This window comes from Mustela nigripes, chromosome 16 (assembly GCF_022355385.1).
Source record: "Mustela nigripes isolate SB6536 chromosome 16, MUSNIG.SB6536, whole genome shotgun sequence".
Classification (NCBI taxonomy): Eukaryota; Metazoa; Chordata; class Mammalia; order Carnivora; family Mustelidae; genus Mustela; species Mustela nigripes.
Genome location: NC_081572.1, coordinates 12284007 through 12306548, shown reverse-complemented (window position 1 = coordinate 12306548; position 22542 = coordinate 12284007). Strand labels below are relative to the sequence as shown.

General features: G+C 41.1%; 1 protein-coding gene across 1 annotated transcript; it reads left to right on the top strand.

Annotated features, from left to right (window-relative positions):
* Positions 1 to 8666: 8666 nt before the first annotated feature.
* APOH (apolipoprotein H) lies at positions 8667 to 21267 on the top strand. Its single transcript, XM_059379460.1, has 8 exons — positions 8667 to 8776; positions 9417 to 9593; positions 11214 to 11310; positions 12428 to 12504; positions 14356 to 14544; positions 16861 to 17040; positions 18725 to 18922; positions 21114 to 21267. Exons 1-8 carry the CDS (start codon positions 8713 to 8715, stop codon positions 21167 to 21169), a joined length of 1038 nt encoding a protein of 345 aa, XP_059235443.1. The 5' UTR covers positions 8667 to 8712; the 3' UTR covers positions 21170 to 21267.
* Positions 21268 to 22542: the final 1275 nt, after the last annotated feature.

Genomic DNA, 22542 nt, shown 5'->3' with positions numbered 1-22542 from the left:
TGTCCGAAAGTCAGGAGATGATTAAACGATGCTTGATGAGGGATAATACAGTCCCTTTTCCAAAGCCTGCCGTTAAGGCGTAAGTAATGATCTGGGCCAGTGCTTATGAGATGAAAGTAAAACACAAAACTACACGCCGTGTATGATCCTGATTTCGATTTTGGTCTATAAATATGCTGCAAGGACATAACTCTACGTGGCGAGATTATAGGATTTTCATTTGTTTCAAACGTTTGTTTTCCAGATTGATGAGACAGATAGAACATGCCTTTATAATGAGTAGAATAAACATATAATTCTCCGCTGTATGAACCTTCTTCTTTGTGAAGCAGAACACCCACCTTTGTTGTCCTTGTAGCTTATGAGATCTTCATCTCAACTTGGACTTGTTTGAGTCCGTTGAGCTCCTGATATTTTACAGGCTTGATTTATGCTGCATTTGTGTTCCTGCCATGTGCTGTTTCTCTCCTAACGTCCATCCTTCCTTCCTTCCTTTTTTTTTCTTTCTTTCTCGCATGTCTTTTCTTTCTATATCTGAGCTCATCAGAGAACTTCTTGAAAAGTCATGTTAGTTTCTCTGGCTGCCTCCTCATTTTCTTCTCCATCAGATCATCAGTGAACACGTTTTCAGCATTTTATTCTCAGGCCCTCATCTGTTAAGCCTCATCTGTTCCCTTCCAGAATCTCCGGTAATGAGATCATATGGATCTTTCCTTTCGATTGCCTACAATATGTGTTTCTAAATAGTGGATGACATCGATGGGAAAGATCCCAGTGTTCTCATCTTTGTGTTCCAAAGCGTCAAGGCCTTTTTGTCCCAAATGGGCCCTAACTCTGAATTGCATGTGAAGCAGGGACCAGGAGTTGGGACCAGGCACCAGATCCAGGAGCAGGGGGGCTGAGGAGCCTGACTCTGGGGGAACGGGCTGGGGTTTCTGGTGATCACTAGACATTACCTGGGTGACATGATCACTCTGCTTCTATTTCTCCCCAAATTGGAAATAGAATTTCTGTCTTATCTACTGATCGGTTTTGAAAAATCAGTGAAAGCAAAATAAAACAAAAGCTTGACATAGTAACATGAAGGAAGAAAGTAAAATACTTCTCTTCCACCACCTAAAGATAACTGACCTTTGCAGGAGGGATGGAATGTGGCTCTTTTGTTTTGTTTTGTTCTTTTGTGTTTTCTAATAATGAACAGCCATTCACTGAGCCTTATTGAAACCTATTACAGTTTTGTGTGGGGATTTCCAGGTCTTGGGGGTAAGACATCTGAGTCACTGATATTCATGATAAGACGATGGTTAAGGAGAACAAAATTTTCTCAAGCACTCGGTATAAACCAGGCACATTGAAAGCACTCTGCATGCATCCCAGTTTAATCCCGACCATCAGCATTCGCCATAGGTTTTCTTTTCGTGCCCATTTTAGAGATGAAAACTTGATGATAAGAGTATCGCTTGCTGAGGATGCCGCAGCTAATACGACACAGAGTCAGAACTCAAACTCGACGTAGTGTGATTAAAGCCTGTTTTTGCTGGGACACCGCCTTCCCTCCATTGTGGTGGCCAGGACACCCTTCCCCCACGGAGTCACCCTCCAAAGAACGACACACTGCGCTCCGTTTCTCTATTTGGCTCATATTCCCCTCCGTAGACTCTATACCACAGTTATATCTGGGCACAATTCTCCAAATCCCGTTTAAAAACCTGAACATCTAGGTTAGGGACTCTGCCAGCGAAATTCCCTCCAGTTCGGACTGCTGTCCTCAGCCCTCTGCTAGGAGTCCATTCTTTGGGAACAAAGTCCTTTATTCCCTCGGTCCTCCCTTTCACTACCTTCAAACTCCTAATCACAGAATATAAGAGGCTCTGTTACCTAGATCCTACCCTCCCTCCAGACTCGTCTCCCGCTATTCCATACCTGAAGCATTCTGCTCCGGCCACATTCAACCGTTTGCAGCTCTTGGAAATACAGCTTTGCCGGCGCATCTCCTTGGACTGTCTGATCTTTGCCTTGCCGTTCCTACCCCCCCTCGCCCCCTTGAACCACTAAGGTTCTGTCAAACATAATCCAGATGAAGCACCCTCTGTGATGTTTCTGCCGTCGCTTTTAAGGAGAATAAGTTATCTTTGACTTTCTTCTTCTTCTTTTTTTTTTTTTTTTAAGATTTATATATTTATTTGACAGACAGAGATCACAGGTAGGCAGAGAGAGAGGAGGAAGCAGGCTCCCCGCTGAGCAGAGAGGGGCTTGATCCCAGGACCTCAGGATCATGACCTGAGCTGAAGGCAGAGGCTTTCACCCACTGAGCCACCCAGGCGCCCCTTTTTGACTTTCCTCTATTATTTTATTTATAACACTGTATTTCAATCCTTGTCAACTGTGATTGCCTTCCAGGCAACAATCAAGTCATGTATTTTTCTGAAATTCCAGTATCAGCTACAAAGCACAGCTTAGTAAGGGCTTAGTAAATGTAAGATACCGGATGGATTTGGGGTGCCTGGGTGGTGCAGTTGGTGAAGCATCTGATTCTTGGTTTCAGCTCAGGTCATGATCTCAGGGTTGAGCGATCAAGCCCCACATCAGGCTCTGTCCTTAGTGCAGAGTCTGCTTGAGATTCTCTCTCTCCCTCTCCCTGCCCCTCCTGCTTGTGCTCTCTCCCTTTTTGTCTAAAATAAATAAATCTTTTTTTTTTTTTTTTTTTTTTATAATGAATGAACTCATGGAACCCAGAGGTAATCCACAAGAGCTCAAGGAGTCACATAATACATACAGAAAGTATGGAGAGTAACATCACTTTGGCAAGAGAGAGTAAGTATGTGGAGGAATCCCACGGGTTGAACTTAGGTAAGTATTAACATGATGAATCAGAGGGTCTTAACCCTCACTGCAATCGTAATTATCTCAGCACTTAAAAAAAATTAATCAATGCCTAGACCTCTACTACCCCTCAGAAATTCTATTCAACTTTTTAAAATTTAATTTAATTTTTTAAAAGATTTTTTTTATTTGTTTATTTTTTAGAGGGGTGGGGGAGCAGTAGGCGGAGGGAGAAGAAGGCTCCCTGCAGAACAGGGAGCCCAATGGGGGACTCAATCTCAGGACCCTGGGATCAGGACCTGAGCTGAAGGCAGACACTTAACTGACTGAGCCACCCAGGTGGCCCTTACTTTTATTATTTTTTTTAAGCATTCTGGGAGATTATAATGTGCCACCAAGGTTAAGAATAACAGCTCTAGGTGAAGACTGAAATTGTAGTATGTAAAAGACATTAGTTTTTTCTCTATTTACATTAGGGAATTTCAAAATTCACACAAAGGTGTTTCAGTGCTGACTTTGGCTGACCATGTGTGTATTTCTAGATGCATATAATCATGCCCATTAAGCCCTGTGACAATGGTCCTTTGTCCTCTCAGCAAATACGGACATAGTTCCTGATATTCTGCTATCACAGGAGCAAAGGCACTTGGATCTTTCTGTTGGGACCTTGTTGGTAGATGTTGGCTAGAATTCCATCCCAGAAAGAGACAATACTGAAAGGGTTTTTTTTTTTTTTTTTTAAATCTAAACTGTTGCTAAATGTTTAATGTTATGGTCAAAGTCTCTGCTTGTAAAGTAAATAAGAACTTGTAAAGTAAATAAGTTTTGAACATGTGATGCAATGTGATGTTAGGAATACAGAACCTTGGTCTCTGAGTCTAGGTCTCTATAGTTCAATTTACAAAGGAGAATAGGGAAGGATATGTAAGTAACATGTTCAAGTACAAAGTCCTGTGTTTCTTATAAAACAAATGTTTTCACGTACTCTTCAGCCCAAGTGTCTATGTGTCTGTGTGTTCCCGTCCATGGTTAACAAAGCAATATACCAAGTCCAACATTGAATCCAAGGGTTGGTTAATCTTTAGTGGTGAGTATAAACCTCAACAATACGAAACAACCACTTGCTTTGCCAAAATTCCTAGGGTTCTTTTTTCTTAATGGTTTCTCCCTTTGCTCTGCCAAATTAAACTTCAATGGTAAGTTTAAATGTGTCTTCAAAGTACCATGTAACCTTGATGATCAGCCAGCTTCTCGGTTATTATCATAAGGTAGTTAGTGTGAGTTGAACTATAGGGAGAAGATAGATCGGACTCCGGGCCAACCACATGGTGCTGAAGTTACGCAGAGAAATGACTCACCCATGCAGGGTGAATGATTGCATCTCATCTTAAGGCTCATTGTGAAGGCTTTCATCAGACCCATGTGTGTTTTTGGAAGAACATCTCGTAATTCTCAGACATGTTCAAGGGCAGTACACTCAGGACTAATAATAATTATAATTTATTAATTGTGCAAAATACTATCCATTATCTTTATATTTAATTATACAAACAAGGAAAAATTTTACTAACAAAAATAAGGGGGGTTAAAGAACTCCCTCTCCCCCTACCAAAACCATAAACACATGTGACTCTTCTCAAAAGCTGTCAGACTAAGTTTGATTTCGTTGTTTCCTCATTGGCTTGTTACTGTATTTTTGGCACTATTTTCCATAGCTTACTAGGCAACAAATAGGAGTGGGATGTCAATGGCTCAAAATTAATGTGTATGCATAATATATATAACTACTTAAAGCTCTTTTGCTTTATACACATGCACATACACACATATATGAAATTAAAGTTGAAAAAATTCTGTCCATTACACTTATTTTTATGGGGTGATGCCAAAAAAGTTAAGGTTTGGCTTAAGAACAATATTTTATTGGGCGTCTGGGTGGCTCAGTCAGTTCAGCATCTGCCTTGGGTGCAGGTCATGAGCGCGGTGTTCTGGGATCGAGCCCCACGTCAGGCTCTCTGCTCAGCGGGGGGTCTTATCTCCCTCCCTGCACTGCACATGCTCCCCCCCCCTCTCTCTCTCAAATAAATTAAATCTTAAAAAAAAGAACAATATCTTATGAAGACCACTCTCAAGGAAACCACAAGAAAGGAACATATTCCTTTTCACTGCTGTTATATTTTTAAGCAATTTCACATTTCAAATACACAGGAAATTTCCAAGAATAGAACAAAAGCCTCCATATACTCCTTACCCAGAGACTTCATTCAACCTTCACCAAAATCCCCTCTGGCTCTCTCAGCAATGGCATGGGACATGCCCTTGGCCACTCTCCCTAGGTTCCCCCAGTCTTTCTTTGCCTTTCATGACCTTTGCCATTTTGAACTTCACAAGTTGGTCATTTTGCATATCATCCTTGAACTTGAGTATGTGTCATATTTTCTCAAGACACAACCCAGGTCTTTATGTTTAGGGCAGGAGTATTGCAGAAGAGATGCTGTGTCCTTCCCATCACATCTTATTCACGGGGCACACTATGTCACTTTGTCCCATTAATGGTGGGAGAACTTTAATAATTTGATTCCGATGGTGTCTGCCAACTTTATCCACTATAAATTCCTTTTTTTCCCCTCTCTTTGTAATAAACACGTTTTTAAGTGGAGACGTTTTTAAGGCAATATGAGTGTCTCATCTCTAATCCCACTATACCTCCTCGTTTTAACATCCATTGATAGCTCTTTCCAGAATTCAGTATTTCTCTGATGATTTCCAAACTGCAATTTTCCAATCCCAGTACTCTTATTATATTAATTAATTGGCATTCTACCACAAGGAAGAACTTTCTGATCTTCCCATATACTTGTTAATATGTTTATTGCTATCAATAAACATGGACTCATTGATTTCCATTTTAGTCAATGGACTGTAACTTATTATATCATTACTTAACTTAACACTCAAATGGTCTCATCTCTTCAAACGCCTTCCGGGTCCTTCGAACATGTCCCTATCATTCTCTGAGCATTTTCTGCACTACTCTTCACAACACAATGTTCCAGAATTGTCTTATAGTTTCCACTGGTAGAATCAGCCAATTTTTAAAGGAGCCTTGGTGCCTTTCCATGGATAGTTGTTGTAGAAACCAAGATCTGTGCTTATGGCTACTGAGTATATTGTCATTCCCAGGTCATCTTGGTGGAGAGAGCTAGGAGTAATATGTATGTCCAGGCATACATACATACACACATGTGCACAACTTTGTATCTATAATTTCTGTGTCTGTCTAGGTGTATGCAAAATTTATACCAATACCACTCCTTCCAATCCAACACTACAGGGTTTATTAGAACTTTCCTTCTTCCCCTTTTGCTCCCTCTTCTCACCAGTAAAAATCCCAACTCCCATTATCCCTAATATATTTGCTTGTTTGCTCAATCCCTTTTTGTAGCGAATCCTGTGACAACGCTGGGTTGTCATCATCACAAGGGTCAATATGACTGCCCCACTGGGTTTGCCCCAAGACTTTTGGACAGAATTAGGAAGGAAGGACAAAAGAATGGAGGGAAGGAGGGAGAGAGAGAGGCAAAAAGAAAGGAGTGCATCGTTTTTAATTTGAGGTATAATTAGCATATAACAAAATACACAGATTTTAAATGTTTACTTGGATAATTTTTAATATTTAATAAATTATTCTTTTAAAAATTGAAGTATAGCAGACACACGATGTTACATTAATTTCAGGTGTACAGCATAGTGACTTGATGAGTCTATCCATGATGCTGTACTCACAGGTGTGGCCATCCTCTGACACCATACAACGATATTACAGGTCCGTTGACTTTATTCCCTATGCTGTGCCTTTCCTCTCCATGACTTACTCATTCGGTGACTAGAAGACTGTACCTCCCACTCCCCTTCACCCATCTTCCCCATTCCTCCTCCTCCTCCCCTCTGGTGACCATTAGTTTGCTCTCTGTTATTTAAGGGTCTGTTTCTGCTTTTTGTTTATTTCTTTGTTCATTTGTTTTCCTTAAATGAGTTTTGATCATTTCAAGTACCCTAGTAACAAACATGTAAAGTATAGAATGTTCCGGCCCCTCCAGAAAGGCCTCTCAGGTAAGGGTGCACATCCATTAGCAAATACTGTGAAAACCCCCTCTTCTGTCAATGACTCCTCTCAACGACTATCACTCCATTTACATCTGTTGCCCAAAACATCTCTTCTTAGTTTCACCCTTCTCAAATATATTTTCCTGATGCCCAGCCTGTTTGGTTTCTCTCTCTCTTTCTCCATCTACCTCAGATCTCTATTATGTAGAACAACTCGGCCTTATTTTCTTTAGTTTCTCTCTTCTCCACACATTGAGGAAGTTCTCCACAATAAAACAGAGCCCGTGAATGATCTAGAAAAGCCTTAGAAGGGGAAGGTTGAGTGAGTGTATGTGTGTGTATAAAGACTTTGATTTAATTACAGAGGGGGAAGGGCCACAATATTTTCTATTAGTGGGAGTATACTTTTCTTCTTGTTACAGAACACAGTGTTCATCAGAAGCAAAGTTCAAGAATCACTGCCTGACAAGAATTCTTCTTAAACTAATGTGTGTCAAGCAACTTTAGACCTCAAAGGCCATCCAAATAAGAACCAGCAAAGGCAACTGACTCAGAGCTTGCCATGACAAGGGAGTCAGCCATCGTTATTTGTGTTTGGCAGAGACTCAAAGTCAGAGGAGTGGTCAAACTTGATTGTGGACACAAAGGGCAAATTTCAAGTATGTCTTGATGGAAGGTTGCTGGTATGATAAGGGCAATGGAGGTGTACTAACTAGAAGCTGGGCATCCTATGTGATTGATTAAAGAACATATTTGGCTTTTTCTAGTTTGTCCTAAGCTGGGTTGATTGCTATGGAGTTTGGGATTTGGCTTGCTGGATTGGTTGCTACAGACACTAGGGGTCAGAGTTCTATCTTTATATATCTTCTGGCCATTGTCCACCTGTATATTCAGTCCCTCCGAAAGTGGAGGATGCATGAGAGGACTAGGGAGTCATGGCTGGTCCTCTTTGAACCCTCCAAGCAATGTCATCATCATTGGCCATTGTCGCCTCCTACTCAACTTCTGTTCTTCTCAGAGTCCCAGATTGTAACTTCATGTCAACTTTCTAAAACAGATCTAGAAATCTGCCTAGACAGATCTAAGAAGTATTAAGAGTGACGAGAAGGACTTCGTGTTGACTTGGCGTGAGAAGACCGAGGATTTGAGGATAGCTTTGAGGTTGCACCTGGAGGTGCCAGAATGATCTGTTACTAATTGCCAGTAAAACAGAAATCTGGAAGAAATCATCGTTTTTCTGAGGGAAGAAGATGAACTCAGGTTTTTAGGCATTGTCGTTTTAGATGCCTCCTTGTGGATGTTCTTCAGAATCTTACATCTGGAAACAAATATCATTTTAGAGATGTGGACACTGAAAGCTAGAGATGGTCCAAAATTTCTACATCAAGACTGTGGGGGAAGAAGGTGCTCCAGGCTTCTGATTTTCCACCCACTACATACACAAAACTGAGGATGGAGGATGAAAGGTCTGGAGTAGAGCCCTGACAATCTGGGAATCACCAGAATTCTATTTGATGATAATGGACCATGTTGTGCCATTAAAATAAATGTTATGAAGATGGAAACCATTTGCCAAGGATTTCACAACAGACACACAGAAGTGAAAGTAAATGATTAAAAAATGTAGGTCTCAGAGTTCCTTTCAAATTGTGATATTTTACCTTCTATTTACAGAGGTAAAAGAACACAGGAGAAAAGGTTAATGTTTAAGCACTTTTATATTTGCATCCCTCTTTTTAGCAGAAGAAACCATTTGGGTAGTGCCTGTGTGAGTCATCCACAATGATTTCTCTGGGGCTCTTCTTGTTCTCAGGTTTTCTCTGCCATGTTGCTACTGCAGGACGGAGTAAGTACTTTTTGCTTTTGCAAATATAATTAATACCTCCAACCCCCTAGTATATGACAGGGATCAGTAATGATGATTAAAATTCTTTCTAGTGTGGATGCTGGGGAATCTGGATTGATACTGATTCTTCACTATTGCCACACTTAAAGCTCCTCCCTAAGATATTCAGCCTGATGAAGCCTCGATGTATCGACCTATAAAAGGGGGACACCTATAGTACCCTTCAAAGTTGAGGAGATTAGATGAGATCTTGCATACGTGAAATATTTGGTACAGAATTTAGCATAGTTACTATTGGCAGCATTAGTTTTTTCATTTTTGTGCTAGCCAGGCTTAAAAATGAAAATATAGATTTCTTTTTAAAATGTTGTTTAAGATCAATTAACATATAGTGTATTACTAGGTTCAGAGGTAGAGTTTGGTGATTCATCAGTTGCATAGACCACCCAGTGCTCATTCCATCAACTGCTTCCTTAATGCCCACCAACCGGTTACCTCATTCCCCCCACCACTTCCCTTCCAGCAACCCTCAATTATTTCCTACAGTTAATAGTCTCTCATGATTTGTCTTCCTCTCTGATTTTGTCTTATTTTAGAAAAATGTAGATTTCTTAACTAAACACTTCATGCTCTATTTCAGCCTGTCCCAAACCAGATGAGCTACCATTTGCCACCGTTACTCCATTAAAGAGAACCTATGACCCAGGGGAGCAGATTGTGTACACCTGCCGTCCGGGCTATACGTCCCATGGTGGGATGAGGCGGTTCATGTGCCCTCTCACAGGACTTTGGCCCGTCAACACCCTGAGGTGTACCCGTAAGTCAGTGCCTTCTCTCACATGCTGTCCCCTCACTGGGATTCATGACACTTGGTGCATAAGCCCCCTTTGTCATGCTGGGGGCACAGAGGGCCAGGCGAGCCACAGAATGGAAGGCTGTGAAGAAACCAGAGGGCCTGGGTGGTGTTCATGGGAGGGGAGAATAGAGGTAACAGGTGCTATTTAGAGAGGAGGAGGTGAGCATAGCCCAGAACTAGAAGAGATGTAAAAAAGAGACCCGCTACAATAAAAGAGAGAGAGAGAGAGAGAGAGAGAGAGACTGCAAATGTAAAAAAAAGATGTACAGATATTTGGACCTGGCCTCAAAACGAAAGCATCCTTAATGGAATCATTGTATTATAATAATCTATAATAAATATAATAACATAAATTATATATGATTATATAACCATAATTTATAATAAGTTATAATATTATATGTAAATATAATATAAAAACTTAAATATAAATTTATTGCTCTCTCCTTATGGTAGATGGTTGCTTTTCTTTATTCCTCAGCACATGGTTCTGTGCTAACATACCAGCATTACTTTTTATAGTTAAATATGGAGCAATTAACCCGAAAGAATTTCTGACCATTTAAGTAGGAGTTAAAGAGTAAAAATCACTTTATGGGTCTCTCTGAGCTCTGGTTGTTTTGGTCATATGGACAAGACCTTGGTGAAACTCCTCTATTTCATACAAGTGATTTGGTCTGCTTTTTGATTCAAAAAGGACTAAACACGATTTTTCATGAAAAACAGCTATAATAGGACGCCTGGGTGGCTCAGTGGGTTAAGCCACTGCCTTCGGCTCAGGTCATGATCTCACAGTCCTGGGATCGAGTCCCACATCGGGCTCTCTGCTCAGCGGAGAGCCTGCTTCCCTCTCTCTCTCTCTGCCTGCCTCTCCATCTACTTGTGATTTCTCTCTGTCAAATAAATAAATAAAATCCTTAAAAAAAAAAACCAGCTATAATAGCATGAGGGAAAAATTTTCTTTAAATTGGTCATAACTGGAATACTAACAATTTCATTTTTTCAAGTTACTTTCCATGTGTATATTTTTGAATCATTGCAGAAAGTAGGTACCATTTTATATTTTTCTATATTCATCGGCATAAATATTGATAGTGTCTCCATAGTCTTCGTAATTCATATTTTGTTGGCTGCCTAAGAGTTCAACTGTTGATTTACCATAATTAATCAAGACAACTACCTGTTGTTAGGCTGTCTGATTTTTGTTATTAGGCAGTGCAATGAGCCCCTTTGTGCATATATCATTTGGCTAATTTGAGTTGTTTTCTTAGAATAGTTAACAGTAGAGTTATTGGATCAAAGAACAGAAATGAGTATATATATATATATTTTTTTTTTTTTTTTGACAGACAGAGATCACAAGTAGACAGAGGGGCAGGCAGAGAGAGAAGAAGGGAAGCATGCTCCTTGCTGAGCAGAAAGCCCAATGCAGGGCTTGATTCCCAGGACCCTGGGATCATGACCTGCACCGAAGGCAGAGGCTTTAACCACTGAGCCACCCAGGCGCCTGAGTTTACATGTTTTTACTCTAATAAAAAAACTCTATAAATTGAAATTTACCTCTCTATCTTTAAATTACAGCCAGAGTATGTCCTTTTGCTGGAATCTTAGAAAATGGAGCTGTACGTTACACAACTTTTGAATATCCCAACACGATCAGTTTTGCTTGTAATCCTGGGTAAGGACTTCTAGCTAACAGAGGCAGAACCATCTCTGTGCCCTTACATTAAATATCAAGACATATTTTATTTTTGGCCTTCAGGCTGGAGTTGCTGAATACAAATTATTTGTAGTCCTGCTTTTAATCTGTACCACAGTGGCATTGGGATGGGGGAGGGGTAGAGACTTGAACAGCTAGTGACACATGAAGTTGCTACTGGTATCCAACTTCCCCTCTGGTCAGTTACTTAACTAAGGAGGTGCATTGGAACCCTTAAAACTGGATGGTAATTCTTTATCATCTCTGGGACTTGGCATGAAGGTTAAAATACTTTAGGAATTGGACTTGGGCTTTAGATATGAACCTAATTTGATTGACTGACCTGGGACTCTCCAGGAGGGTATTCTCTTGTGAAATAGGGAGTGTGATGGTCTAGAAGGCAGTTCCGTTGATCAGCATCTCTAGCAAGAAAGCACGTCCAGTTGGTCACATAGCTCAGCTGCCTTATGAGCAAAGTCACCCCCAATGACATGGTCGGTATAGGTCAGCTGGCTGTACCTTAGGGCAAAATTTTACTGAGGATTCTTATTTGGGATTGGAAATGAAGAAATACTATGTGTGAAAGAGAAATGAACTCTTTTCATCCGAAACACCAATTAACTTGTGGGTCTGATGAAAAAGGACCTTGAAGCAATTGGTTGGATGAGACAATGTTACATTTTCATTGGAAATAGATGCATTGTTTCTACCCATTTATCTCAGTAGAGTGAATAGTTTTAGGAAATGAAGAGTAGCCATGACTCAGTTTGATTCAGTTTTGTGACCCTGAAAAAGAGCTGCTTCTTCGCTCTGCCTATGAAGCAGTTATTTTTGGTCTACTGATTGGAAAGAAGGGATCTGGGGGTTTGGCTTCTATGCCTCCAGCTGTGGAAATTTCTCATTCTTCCATGAGTTCCCTGAAGCCCTGGGCTGGGAGATTTGATGAGCCTTAAGAGTGCTGAGCTCCTCAAGAAAGCAGCCTTACAAAATAGGGGAAAAGTTGGTAACATGACTCCGAGGCAATGCTCAGTGATGAGGACATTTGAGATGCCATCGTCGGGTGATTTTACTGATGGGTTATATTGTCCTTTTGCAGGTTTTATCTGAATGGAAGTAGTTCTGCTCAATGCACCGAGGAAGGAAAATGGAATGTTGACCTTCCTGTCTGTACTCGTGAGTCTGTGGGTCCCCAGTTCTGGGGAGAGAAATTAGTTGTTTCGCCTGGGACTTTGCTGGCCTCAACACTGTACACTCCCTGGCCTGGAAACCCCTCAGTCCTCACTCCTTGGGATGGTTACTCATCCTTACAGAGAGTGTTCCTACCAATATCATCTTACCTTGGAGGATGCAACAACCCTTTTGGAAGGACAGAAGGGAAGCATTCGACTCTAATCACATTTGTATCCTTCACCTGGTGAAACCAGTGGTATTTGGGCTTATTCTTCCCCTCACTCTCACAGTTTTTGGCAGGGGCTTGGCTACATGTGATATTGGTCAACCTGGGATGGCCATCATTTGACTAGAAGAACTGGAAACAATCTTCCTGCCACTCTGGGATCTCATTCATTCATTTATACATTCACCCATTTATGTATCTCATTTATGAGATACATAAGAGATATACATATGAGATATATCTCATTTATGAGATATTTATCTCATATGAGATCTCATTATGAGATACATAAATGGGTATTGGGGACCTAATGTGGGTCATGTCCTGTTCTCAGCACTGAGGCTGTATGGCTGAAGGAGACTTTGGTCTGCCTTTCGGCGAGTGTGTCTAGTGATGAGGAACATAGGAAAGTAACCTTCGCAGTGACCTTAGATTCCATCAAAGGGCCTTGCCTCATAGGAGTGAAGTGGGTTTGCTTCAAAACACACTGCTGGTTTATTCTGGGACCATGCAGTCAGGGGCGGCTCTGGACATTGCTGATGGAGGCAAGGGTGTTCTGATTGTGAGTCATACGAGTCCCATCTTTGACCAGGAGTCCCACACGTCACAATCATGGTTATGGTTCCCCAACATTTCAGTGAGATCTGTCCTAACAAGAGCCAGTGAAAAAGTCAAGCAATTTCAAATCAATGATCGTTTGAGTAAAGTTGAACTACCCAAACAAAAGGTTTTTAAGGCTAAATTAGAGTTCTTTACTCAGCAGTAAAAATCACCACTGTTCCTCTAGTTTCCCTTGGAAGCAGGTTTACATCAACTATGTAAAGTCACTTTTGCTTCTTGGTTACAAACAGAAAATCTGCTTTAGCTTCCATCTAATCTAAACCAACACTCCTTGTACTTTAATGGACAGGTGAATCATCTGGGCATCTCGTTAAGAGGCAGATTCTGATGCATGAGTCTGGATGGCGTCTGAGCCGCTGCATTAATAGCAGGCTTCCCACTTGGAGTAGCAAGGATTTAAATAATTCAGATTAAATCACATTCTGCTCTGCACTAACTTCCTTTACGTTAGTATAACTCTCCCTGGATTTATTGAAACCCTATATTAGTTAGGTCAGATGACAACCCTGACCATATCTCCATGTAAAGTTACTTGTGCAAGCTCCAAGCATTCAGAGTGCAGAAGCGGGAGATGTTCAGTGGGAACAAACCCATGTAAGACAGCAGTGGAATGAAGATGTCACAGAGGACGTTGTACCAAGCACTCTCATGAGCATTCATGAGAGTTGTCCATCCTCTACTAACTCTGACTTCCAGAAACATCTAGCATTTGGATCAAAGCCTTATGGAGACCTATGTACTGTGTCATTGTAAGAAGCAAATTCGCAGGGACAAGACTTAGACTTACTTCATTTTTCAGTCTTTTCACTGGTTCGGTCATCTAATTTTTCAGGTCATATGTTCTTCCATGACTTTTGTAAGTGATTGTTTTTCCCCTGGAGTTTGATTCCACTTTGCACTTCCTCAAGTTAATCTTTGCTTGTTTGTTTGTTGTTTTCTTTTTCTGGAAAGAGTAGCTTTAAAAGACTCAACTATTTCATAAAAGTGATCGTTCTTTCTTTTTCCAGCTGTAACCTGCCCTCCTCCATCCATTCCTAAGTTCGCAACCCTTAGTGATTTTAAGTCATTGACTAAAAACCACTCCCTCTATGGAACAAAAGCTGTCTTCGAATGTTTGCCGCATTATGCCATGTTTGGAAATGATACAGTTACCTGCACAGCACATGGAAATTGGACTGCATTACCAGAATGCAGAGGTAGGTACAAGGACAAGACAAAACTATTATGATAGTGTAGAATCCCATTTTTGAGAATGGAAAATTCCACTCTCATCGACTGTTTCCAATGGTCTTGTTTAATACATGTTTATTGGCATCTACCACAATCTGGGCAGTGTGCTGGGTGTTGGGGATACCAGATGAAGGATGCCTGGCTTCTGACGTCAGGAGAATTCTACATAATGCCATGAACTATTTGGAGCTGCTTGGGAGGGCTTCCCAGAAGAGGAGAAGTGGAGAATGAGGGGAAGTCATGGGAATTCAGGGAGCCGTGAGAGAACAGGGTGTATGCATGGACAGTCAAATATGGTAGTGAGATTGGTGGGGAGAAGCCAAGATTAAATTGGGGAGCTCTAGGAGATGACGGTGAAAAACTGGGCTGTAGTCGGATTGTTCCAAGCTTTTATAGTCCACCTAAATTTAAGAATCACAAGAACATTTGATTTAGGGGCACCTGGGTGGCTCAGTGGGTTAAGCCTCTGCCTTCAGCTCAGGTCATGATCTCAGGGTCCTGGGATTGAGCCCTGTGTTGGGCTCCCTGCTCAGCTGGGAGTCTGCTTCTCCCTCTCCATCTCCCACTGCCCCTCCCCCTCCCCCTACTCATGCTCATTCTCTCTGTCTCTGTCTCTCTCTCAAATAAATAAATAAATACAATCTTTTTTAATAAAGAATGATCCCCTGCCTTTTTAGTAGTCTTTACTTGACATTTTTATTTTTATTTATTTATATTTTATTTTTATAGAGAGAGACGGAGTGTTTGCAAGGGTGGGGAGGGGCAGAGAGAGAAGGAGAAAGAGAATGCCAAGCAGACTCCATGTCCAGCGTGGAGCCAGACCTGGGGCCCAGTCTCTCAACCATGAGATCACAACCTGAGCCAAAAATCAAGAGTCAGATGCTTAGGGATGCCTGGGTGCCTGGGTGGCTCAGTTAGTTAAGCATCTATCTTTGGCTCAGGTCATGATCCCAGGGTCTTGGGGTCGAGCTCCACATTGGGCTCCTGGCTCAGTAGGGAGCCTGCTTCTCCCTCTGCCTGCTGCTTCCGCTGCTTGTGCTCTTTCTTTCCCTGTCAAATAAATAAAAATATTACAAAAAAAAAAAAAAAGAGTCAGATGCTGCTTAACTGACTGAACCACTCAGGTGCCACTCCTTGACATTTTTAAAGAATATAGGCTAGCTGTCTTGTAGAATGTTCCATACTCTGAATCTAGGTGATGATTTACTTGTGATTAGATTCAAGCTAAATAATTTCATTCCATCACATCAGGAGGAATCACTGGTCATGGTTTGTTTCATCCCTCGGTCAGGTAGGTTGTGTCAGATCTCTTGGTAAAGGCATCTTTTCCTCTTCGGAAGCAAATGGTGGGTGATACTTTGAGACTGTGTGAATATCTACCCTCTCACTGACATTTTAGCATCCTCTGGTGACGCCCAACTTAGTCAATTACAACACTGGTGGTTGCAAACTGGTGACTTTATATCTTTTCTCCTATATTTATTAGTTTGCATTCTTCTACAGAAAAATGCTTTACTTTTCTTCCATGGACTATTTTTAAAATATTATTATAGACTCATAGATTCAGGTGCCAGGAAAAACATCATGTTTCTCCCTCATATTTCATTCTGGCTTCTCATATAGACTGAAGACATTCATAAGAATTAGATTTGACATCTAGGTGTTACCTGGGTGACTCAGTGGGTTAAGCCTCTGCCTTCGGTTCAGGTCATGATCTCAGGGACCTGGGATCGAGCCCTGCATCGGGCTCTCTGCTCAGCAGGGAGCCTGCTTCCCCCTCTCTCTCTGCCTGCCTCTCTGCCTACTTGTGATCTCTCTGTCAAATAAATAAATAAAATCTTAAAAAAAAAAGAATTAGATTTACCATCTAAAATCCAATAATGGTGAGCTAGTGTGCGTGGAGGGAGACTTTGTGTTCTAATTTCATGGTTTGTTGATTAAAAGAGGCAGAATCATTTTTTCTTTTTTAAAACCCACCATTTTAGACTGCATGCAGATGAAATTTGGAATAAATAACACTTTGCTATTGTATGAGAGCCCAAAGCACTTGGTAACTCATTGATTTACTTTCAAAGTATTGTTTTTTCCTTTATAACATCTAGGGTCCTGTGGGCATAAGAAAAGGGGGACCGGATTAAGCACCCAGGTCCCTAGAAATTGAATTCCAGTTCCAGGAACACCCAGTGACTCAATAGGGAAATGGAGATTAGAATGTAAATATTTTGTAACTGCGGAAGAGTACTACATATATACTAACATGTCTTACTGAATATACTTTTTAGAAGTAAAATGCCCATTCCCATCAAGACCAGACAATGGGTTTGTGAACTATCCTGCAAAACAAGCACTTTATTACAAGGATAAAGCCACATACGGTTGCCATGATACATACGTCTTGGATGGCCCAGAAGAAGTAGAATGTAACAAATTTGGAAACTGGTCTGCACAACCAAGTTGTAAAGGTATGAAATAGGGGTGCAGTCTTCCTACGTCCCCGAACTTACCCAGTGGATTACTTTTACTTGCCGTTTTCTTGTTCCAGTCATTTTCTGCTTGTTGCTCAGACTTGCTTCACAGTTATTTGTATGTGAAAGACTTTAGGACTCACATGTGCCTTGGGGAGCTTCACGCTTAGCAAGTGTGTTTGAGATGAAACTGTAGGAGATACACAGATCCTTTGTAAGCATTGATGATACGTTGGAAAATGGTGTGGGTTTCCTATGCTCATTTTTCTGTGAGCATCCTTTTCTGCTTTGTCCTAGTCTAGACTCTTCTTGTTGCTGCAAAAAACCAACCACACATTCAAGCTAGTTCAAGGAAATAGGGATTTATCATAAACAGGCTACAGGTGATCATATGGACATTGATGACGAATGACGAACACATGAAATGCAACTGGTCCTCCTGAGGATTTGAACTGAAGCCAGGCCCTATGGCTACTCTTCCCGTATCTCAGTGACCTCATGTTCTCTCTCTCTCATCTTCATGTTTCCCTGCTCTCTCTCCTCAAACCTGCCTTGACTTTTGCACCAGGACCTCTTAAGCAAAGGGCTCAACACTAACTGGCATCTTTTCCTGGAAACACTGGTTCCTTATGAGTTAGGTGTCTATCCTTGATCCAGGGTCATGCTTATGCAGAGAACAGTTACCTAGCTCTGTATTTCTATGCTGGTTGTTATAGGGCTGGGAAGTTTAAGCAGAAAAGGAAACTAAGCACAGCAGGCAAAATGATGTATTATTAGTGTCTTATGTTGGGGTCCCCTAAAAACAGAGCCTGAGACAGGGATTCAAGTGCAGGTGATTTACTCAGTGAGTGTCTCAGGAGAAAGTGAGGCAGGTTGGCTCGAGTAGGGCACTGGTTCTCAAACTTCACTGTGTCCCAGAATCATCTGGAGGGCTTATTTAAACCCAGAGTGTTTGCTTCAGTAGATCTGGGATAGGACCTGAGAATTTGCTCAAGTTCCCAAATGATACAGCTGCTGATGATCCTGGGACTAAATTTTGAACAAACAGGTGGTCTCAAATAGAGTCTCGTTTTAATTTCATCCCCTTGGCAGCTCTGGACCATGAATTCTATCCCAGTTGATCCCACCAAAAGGCATGGGGACCTGCTTTTTGTATCCCCTTATTGGTCCGTCATTGGCTATGGGCTGCTCTCTTCCCTGACCCTGGTGTGGAGGCTGATTTCTCCTGGAAGAGGTGGCTCCCTTATGGCTGAGGGCAACTTTTCAGAGAAAGGAGCATTTGTGAACTATCATCAGCCAACTCTCACAGTAGCTGTTGGATGGCTGCATTAGCTCAATAAATGGGATGTCAGTGGGGCAGTGGAGGTTTACATAAAATGGCAGTATCTCGTAGAAGTTCTTTTTCTTGGAAGCCTAAAATCTGACACTTCTGCTCTGACCTTATTATGTGGGTACTACAGGGGGAGAAAAGGGCGTCTTGGAAGCCATGATTAATGGTTCCATGGATAAAGAACTTCTATTGGCCATGACACTGACGTTACTCACTATGAACATTCTTGGAATCTTCCTGTCTTGAGCAATGTGTTTGAAGCATACTCAACTACTGATTCAACTGCTACATTGTCCTTAAGGAAGACTCACTGAACTCCCAAGTCTTGACCACGAATATTGTGTCTTTCAGCTTCTTGTAAATTATCTGTTAAAAAAGCAACAGTGCTGTACCAAGGACAGAAAGTAAAGCTTCAAGACAAATTCAAGAATGGAATGCTGCATGGTGAAAAAGTTTCGTTCTTCTGCAAGAATAAGGAAAAGAAGTGTAGCTATACAGAGGATGCTCAGTGCATCGATGGCACCATTGAAATCCCCAAGTGCTTCAAGGGTGAGTCCGACCCTGGTGATTTTAGCTGGGATTCTCTCTTGCCTCTCACCATAGGAAGTACTTTAATTACATATGATTACAAGAAGCCATGTGAGTTTGGCCTCTGGATTTTCTTTCCTTTTTTTTTTTTAATATTTTATTTATTATTTTACAAAGAGAGAGAGAGATCACAAGTAGGCAGAGAGGCAGGCAGAGAGAGAGGGGGAAGCAGGCTCCCTGCTGAGCAGGGAGCTGGATGGGGAACTCTATCCCAGGACCCAGGAATCATAACCTGAGCTGAAAGCAGATGCTTCACTGACTGAGCTACCCAGTTGCCCCTGGCCACCAGATTTTTAAAAAGAGCAGGGGAGCAGGAGAAAACAGTGAGATAAAGCAATAAATTGATTCATTTTCTCCACTTGCATTAACATTTTCCTTTCCAATTCTTTTCCTTAAAGCTCAGGGTTGCAGTTTTATTCAGTGAATACTGAGATGAATTATGCCATCTTGCATAATTCTAGATTAAGCTCAAAAAATAATATTGCATGGAGTATTGAATAATAATAATATTTACTTGGGGTGCCTGGGTGACTCAGTGGGTTAAAGCCTCTGCCTTCAGCTCAGGTCATGATCCCAGGGTCCTGGGATCGAGCCTGCTTCCCCCTCTCTGCCTGACTCTCTGCCTACTTGTGATCTCTGTCTGTCAAATAAATAAATTTTTTAAAAACTTTAAAAAAAGTTGGGGATTTAAAAAAAAATAATATTTACTACCCCTTGGTCCCAAATTACAGAAAACTCACCCCAATTACAAAGTAGCTCATGGTAATGGTGATTAGTTTATAGATCTTCTAACATTTTTTCCTCTTTCTTCAGCAATTCCTGGACTTTGAAAAGTCTTCATTAGGGCAAAGTATTCATTAGAGCAAAATACTTCAAGGAGGATGAGGTTATGTTTGTGTGAGATCAAGAAGTATACAATGATCAGCATTTAGAACTGCCAAATTTTTAAATTTTCAGGTTTAGGGCTTAAATAGCTTTGTACTATGAAGGAAGAATGAACCAGAGGCTGAAGGCACTATTGCCTCTTAGTTTAGAAGTGGGATCCAAGAGGGATGCCTGGGTGGCTTAGTTTCTGCCTTTGGCTCAGATCATGATTCCAGGGTCCTGGGATCCAGCCCCACATCAGACTCCCTGCTCAGCGGGGAAAATACTTCTCCTGCTGCCTGCTGTTCCCGCTGCTTGTGCTCTCTCTCTCTGACAAATAAATAAATAAAATCTTTTTTTTTTTTTTTTAAAGATTTTATTTATTTATTTGACAGAGAGAGATCACAGTAGGAGAGAGGAAGGGAAGAGATCACAGAGAGAGAGGAAGGGAAGCAGGCCCCCTGCTGAGCAGAGAGCCTGATGTGGGACTCGATCCCAGGACCCTGAGATCATGACCTGAGCCGAAGGCAGCGACTTAGCCCACTGAGCCACCCAGGCGCCCAAATAAATAAAATCTTAAAAAAAAAAAAAAGTTCCAAGAACGCTGACAGCCGTATACTGGGCAGGCAGGTTAGAGAAGATGAGGGGTTTGAGAAATGACTAGCTAGAGACAGAAAAGGGGATGAAAATATCACCTACTTCATAGGTTTGTTTACCAGAAATATGATCCATGCCACAGAGGAAGTGCTCAAACAATGATAGTTATTATAATCACTAATGGTTAGAAATGCACTGGATAAATTGTTATTGTTTCAAATATAGCAGACCCCCCAGGCAGATATTAAATACTGAAATTGACAGAGCACCTGTAGCCTCATTCAAATCAGTGCACAAAATATTAGAAGAGGATAATTTTAAAAAACCAAGCTGAGTTTTGTTGATGTATTTCTTCAGGCCATTGTTCCTTACAGTCTTCAGACAGATATGGCACTGTTAGTGCATCGAGAATAAATAAAAGGCTGATACAGTTGGTTTTTTTTTTTTTTTTTTTTTTTAAATCTTGACTGTCAGAATTAGACAGAACCTTTTATTTTCTCTCTTGGAAATGAGTGCCTTATCATTTCTCTGATGTTTTCTCCTATCACTGAAACCTCACAGTCCATGGTTTTATTCATATAATTAAATTTTCCCACCCGTTGGTAAATTCTATTTGATTTGGCTTAGGCACTTAGCAAATTTAAGAAATGATCATTTCTCTTAGAGTCTTTCTCTTTCTCTTTCCGAACAGAACACAGCTCTCTGGCTTTCTGGAAAACCGATGCATCAGATGTAAAACCGTGCTAAACTGGTTTTCAGATTCAAAATTAAATGGCACACTTGAATCAGTGTTTGTCCAAGGAGCATGAAAGAAGTGGAAAAATAAAGTGACTGAATTTATTCCATTTCTCGCTGCAGCGTGGTAGCTTCCTTTTAGTTATGTTAGTTGGTTAAGAAACCCAGACACTTGGAACTTGGCCGTTTCGTGATGTGGAATAGGAAGGGTACATAATTACCCAGGTAACCTAGTTAGGTCTCCCTGGCTCTACTCAAATAATTTCACCTTAACCAACTGCAGTATTTTTCATAGAATGGTCCCGAGAACCATCACACGAGCCCTCAGCTCTGCCTGGCAGTCTTACCGTATTTCTCTAATTTGTGCACTCCCCTCTTCTCCAAGGTGGCTACTTCTCTTCTCAACCCTCCTCAAGCCACCTTCTCTCCCCTCACCCTCATCTGATAATCTTCCTCTTCTTGCACCAAGAAAATAGAAAAGACCATTTAAAAGACCTTTCTATAGGGCGCCTGGGTGGCTCAGTGGGTTAAGCAACTCTTGATTTGGCACAAGTTATGTAATCTCAGGGTTGGGGAAATCGAACCCCAGCAGGGAGTCTGCTGGAGGGTCTCTCTCTCCCCTCACTGGTACATGCTGTCTCTAAACAAATTTTTTTTAAAAATAAATAAAATAAAAAATCTTCCCATGACCAAATCTGTCAACTTACTAGTACCTGTACCAGATTCTCTGCCTTCTGTCTTGTTGCAGTGGATAAACTCAGTTTCCATCTAGGGGCAAACCATATGCACTGGATCCCATCTTCTCTCTCCCACTTAAGGATTTTGCTCCTGCCACGAGTGATCTTCCGTTTTTATTTTTTTTTTCTTCCTATTGGACCATTTCTATCAGTGTAGAAATATACGGTAATATCACCCTTTACAAAAACCCTTCCTATTGTCTGACATCTTTTTCCAGCTACTGCCCTGTCTTTTTCTCCCTCTTTTTGTTTTTATTTTGTTTTAATTTATTTTAATTTTTAATTATTTTTAATTTCTTATATTCCTCTTTTTTATAAAAGTACTAGAAAAAGGTGTTTCTCTTTGCCAGCTCTACAAATAAGTCCTGTCACTACTCTTGAAATCTGTCTCCCCAAAATTCCCTCACTGATGCTTTTTCATTAGGGTTTGACCTGCTTGCTGTGGGTGGGGGCCAGAGCTCTCTTCCAAGATATTTCTCTGCCCCCACCCCCAAGGTGGTCATTCAAAAGCTCCACATTTCCATTACTTAACCTTAAAAAAGTTTTACTTTTCTTCCTCAATCTTTCCTTTCTGTATGGTCTTTCCCTCTCTGGGTCTTTGGGTTTGGGTTTGAGACCACTTGATACCCCCTCTTTGTAAACCAAAAA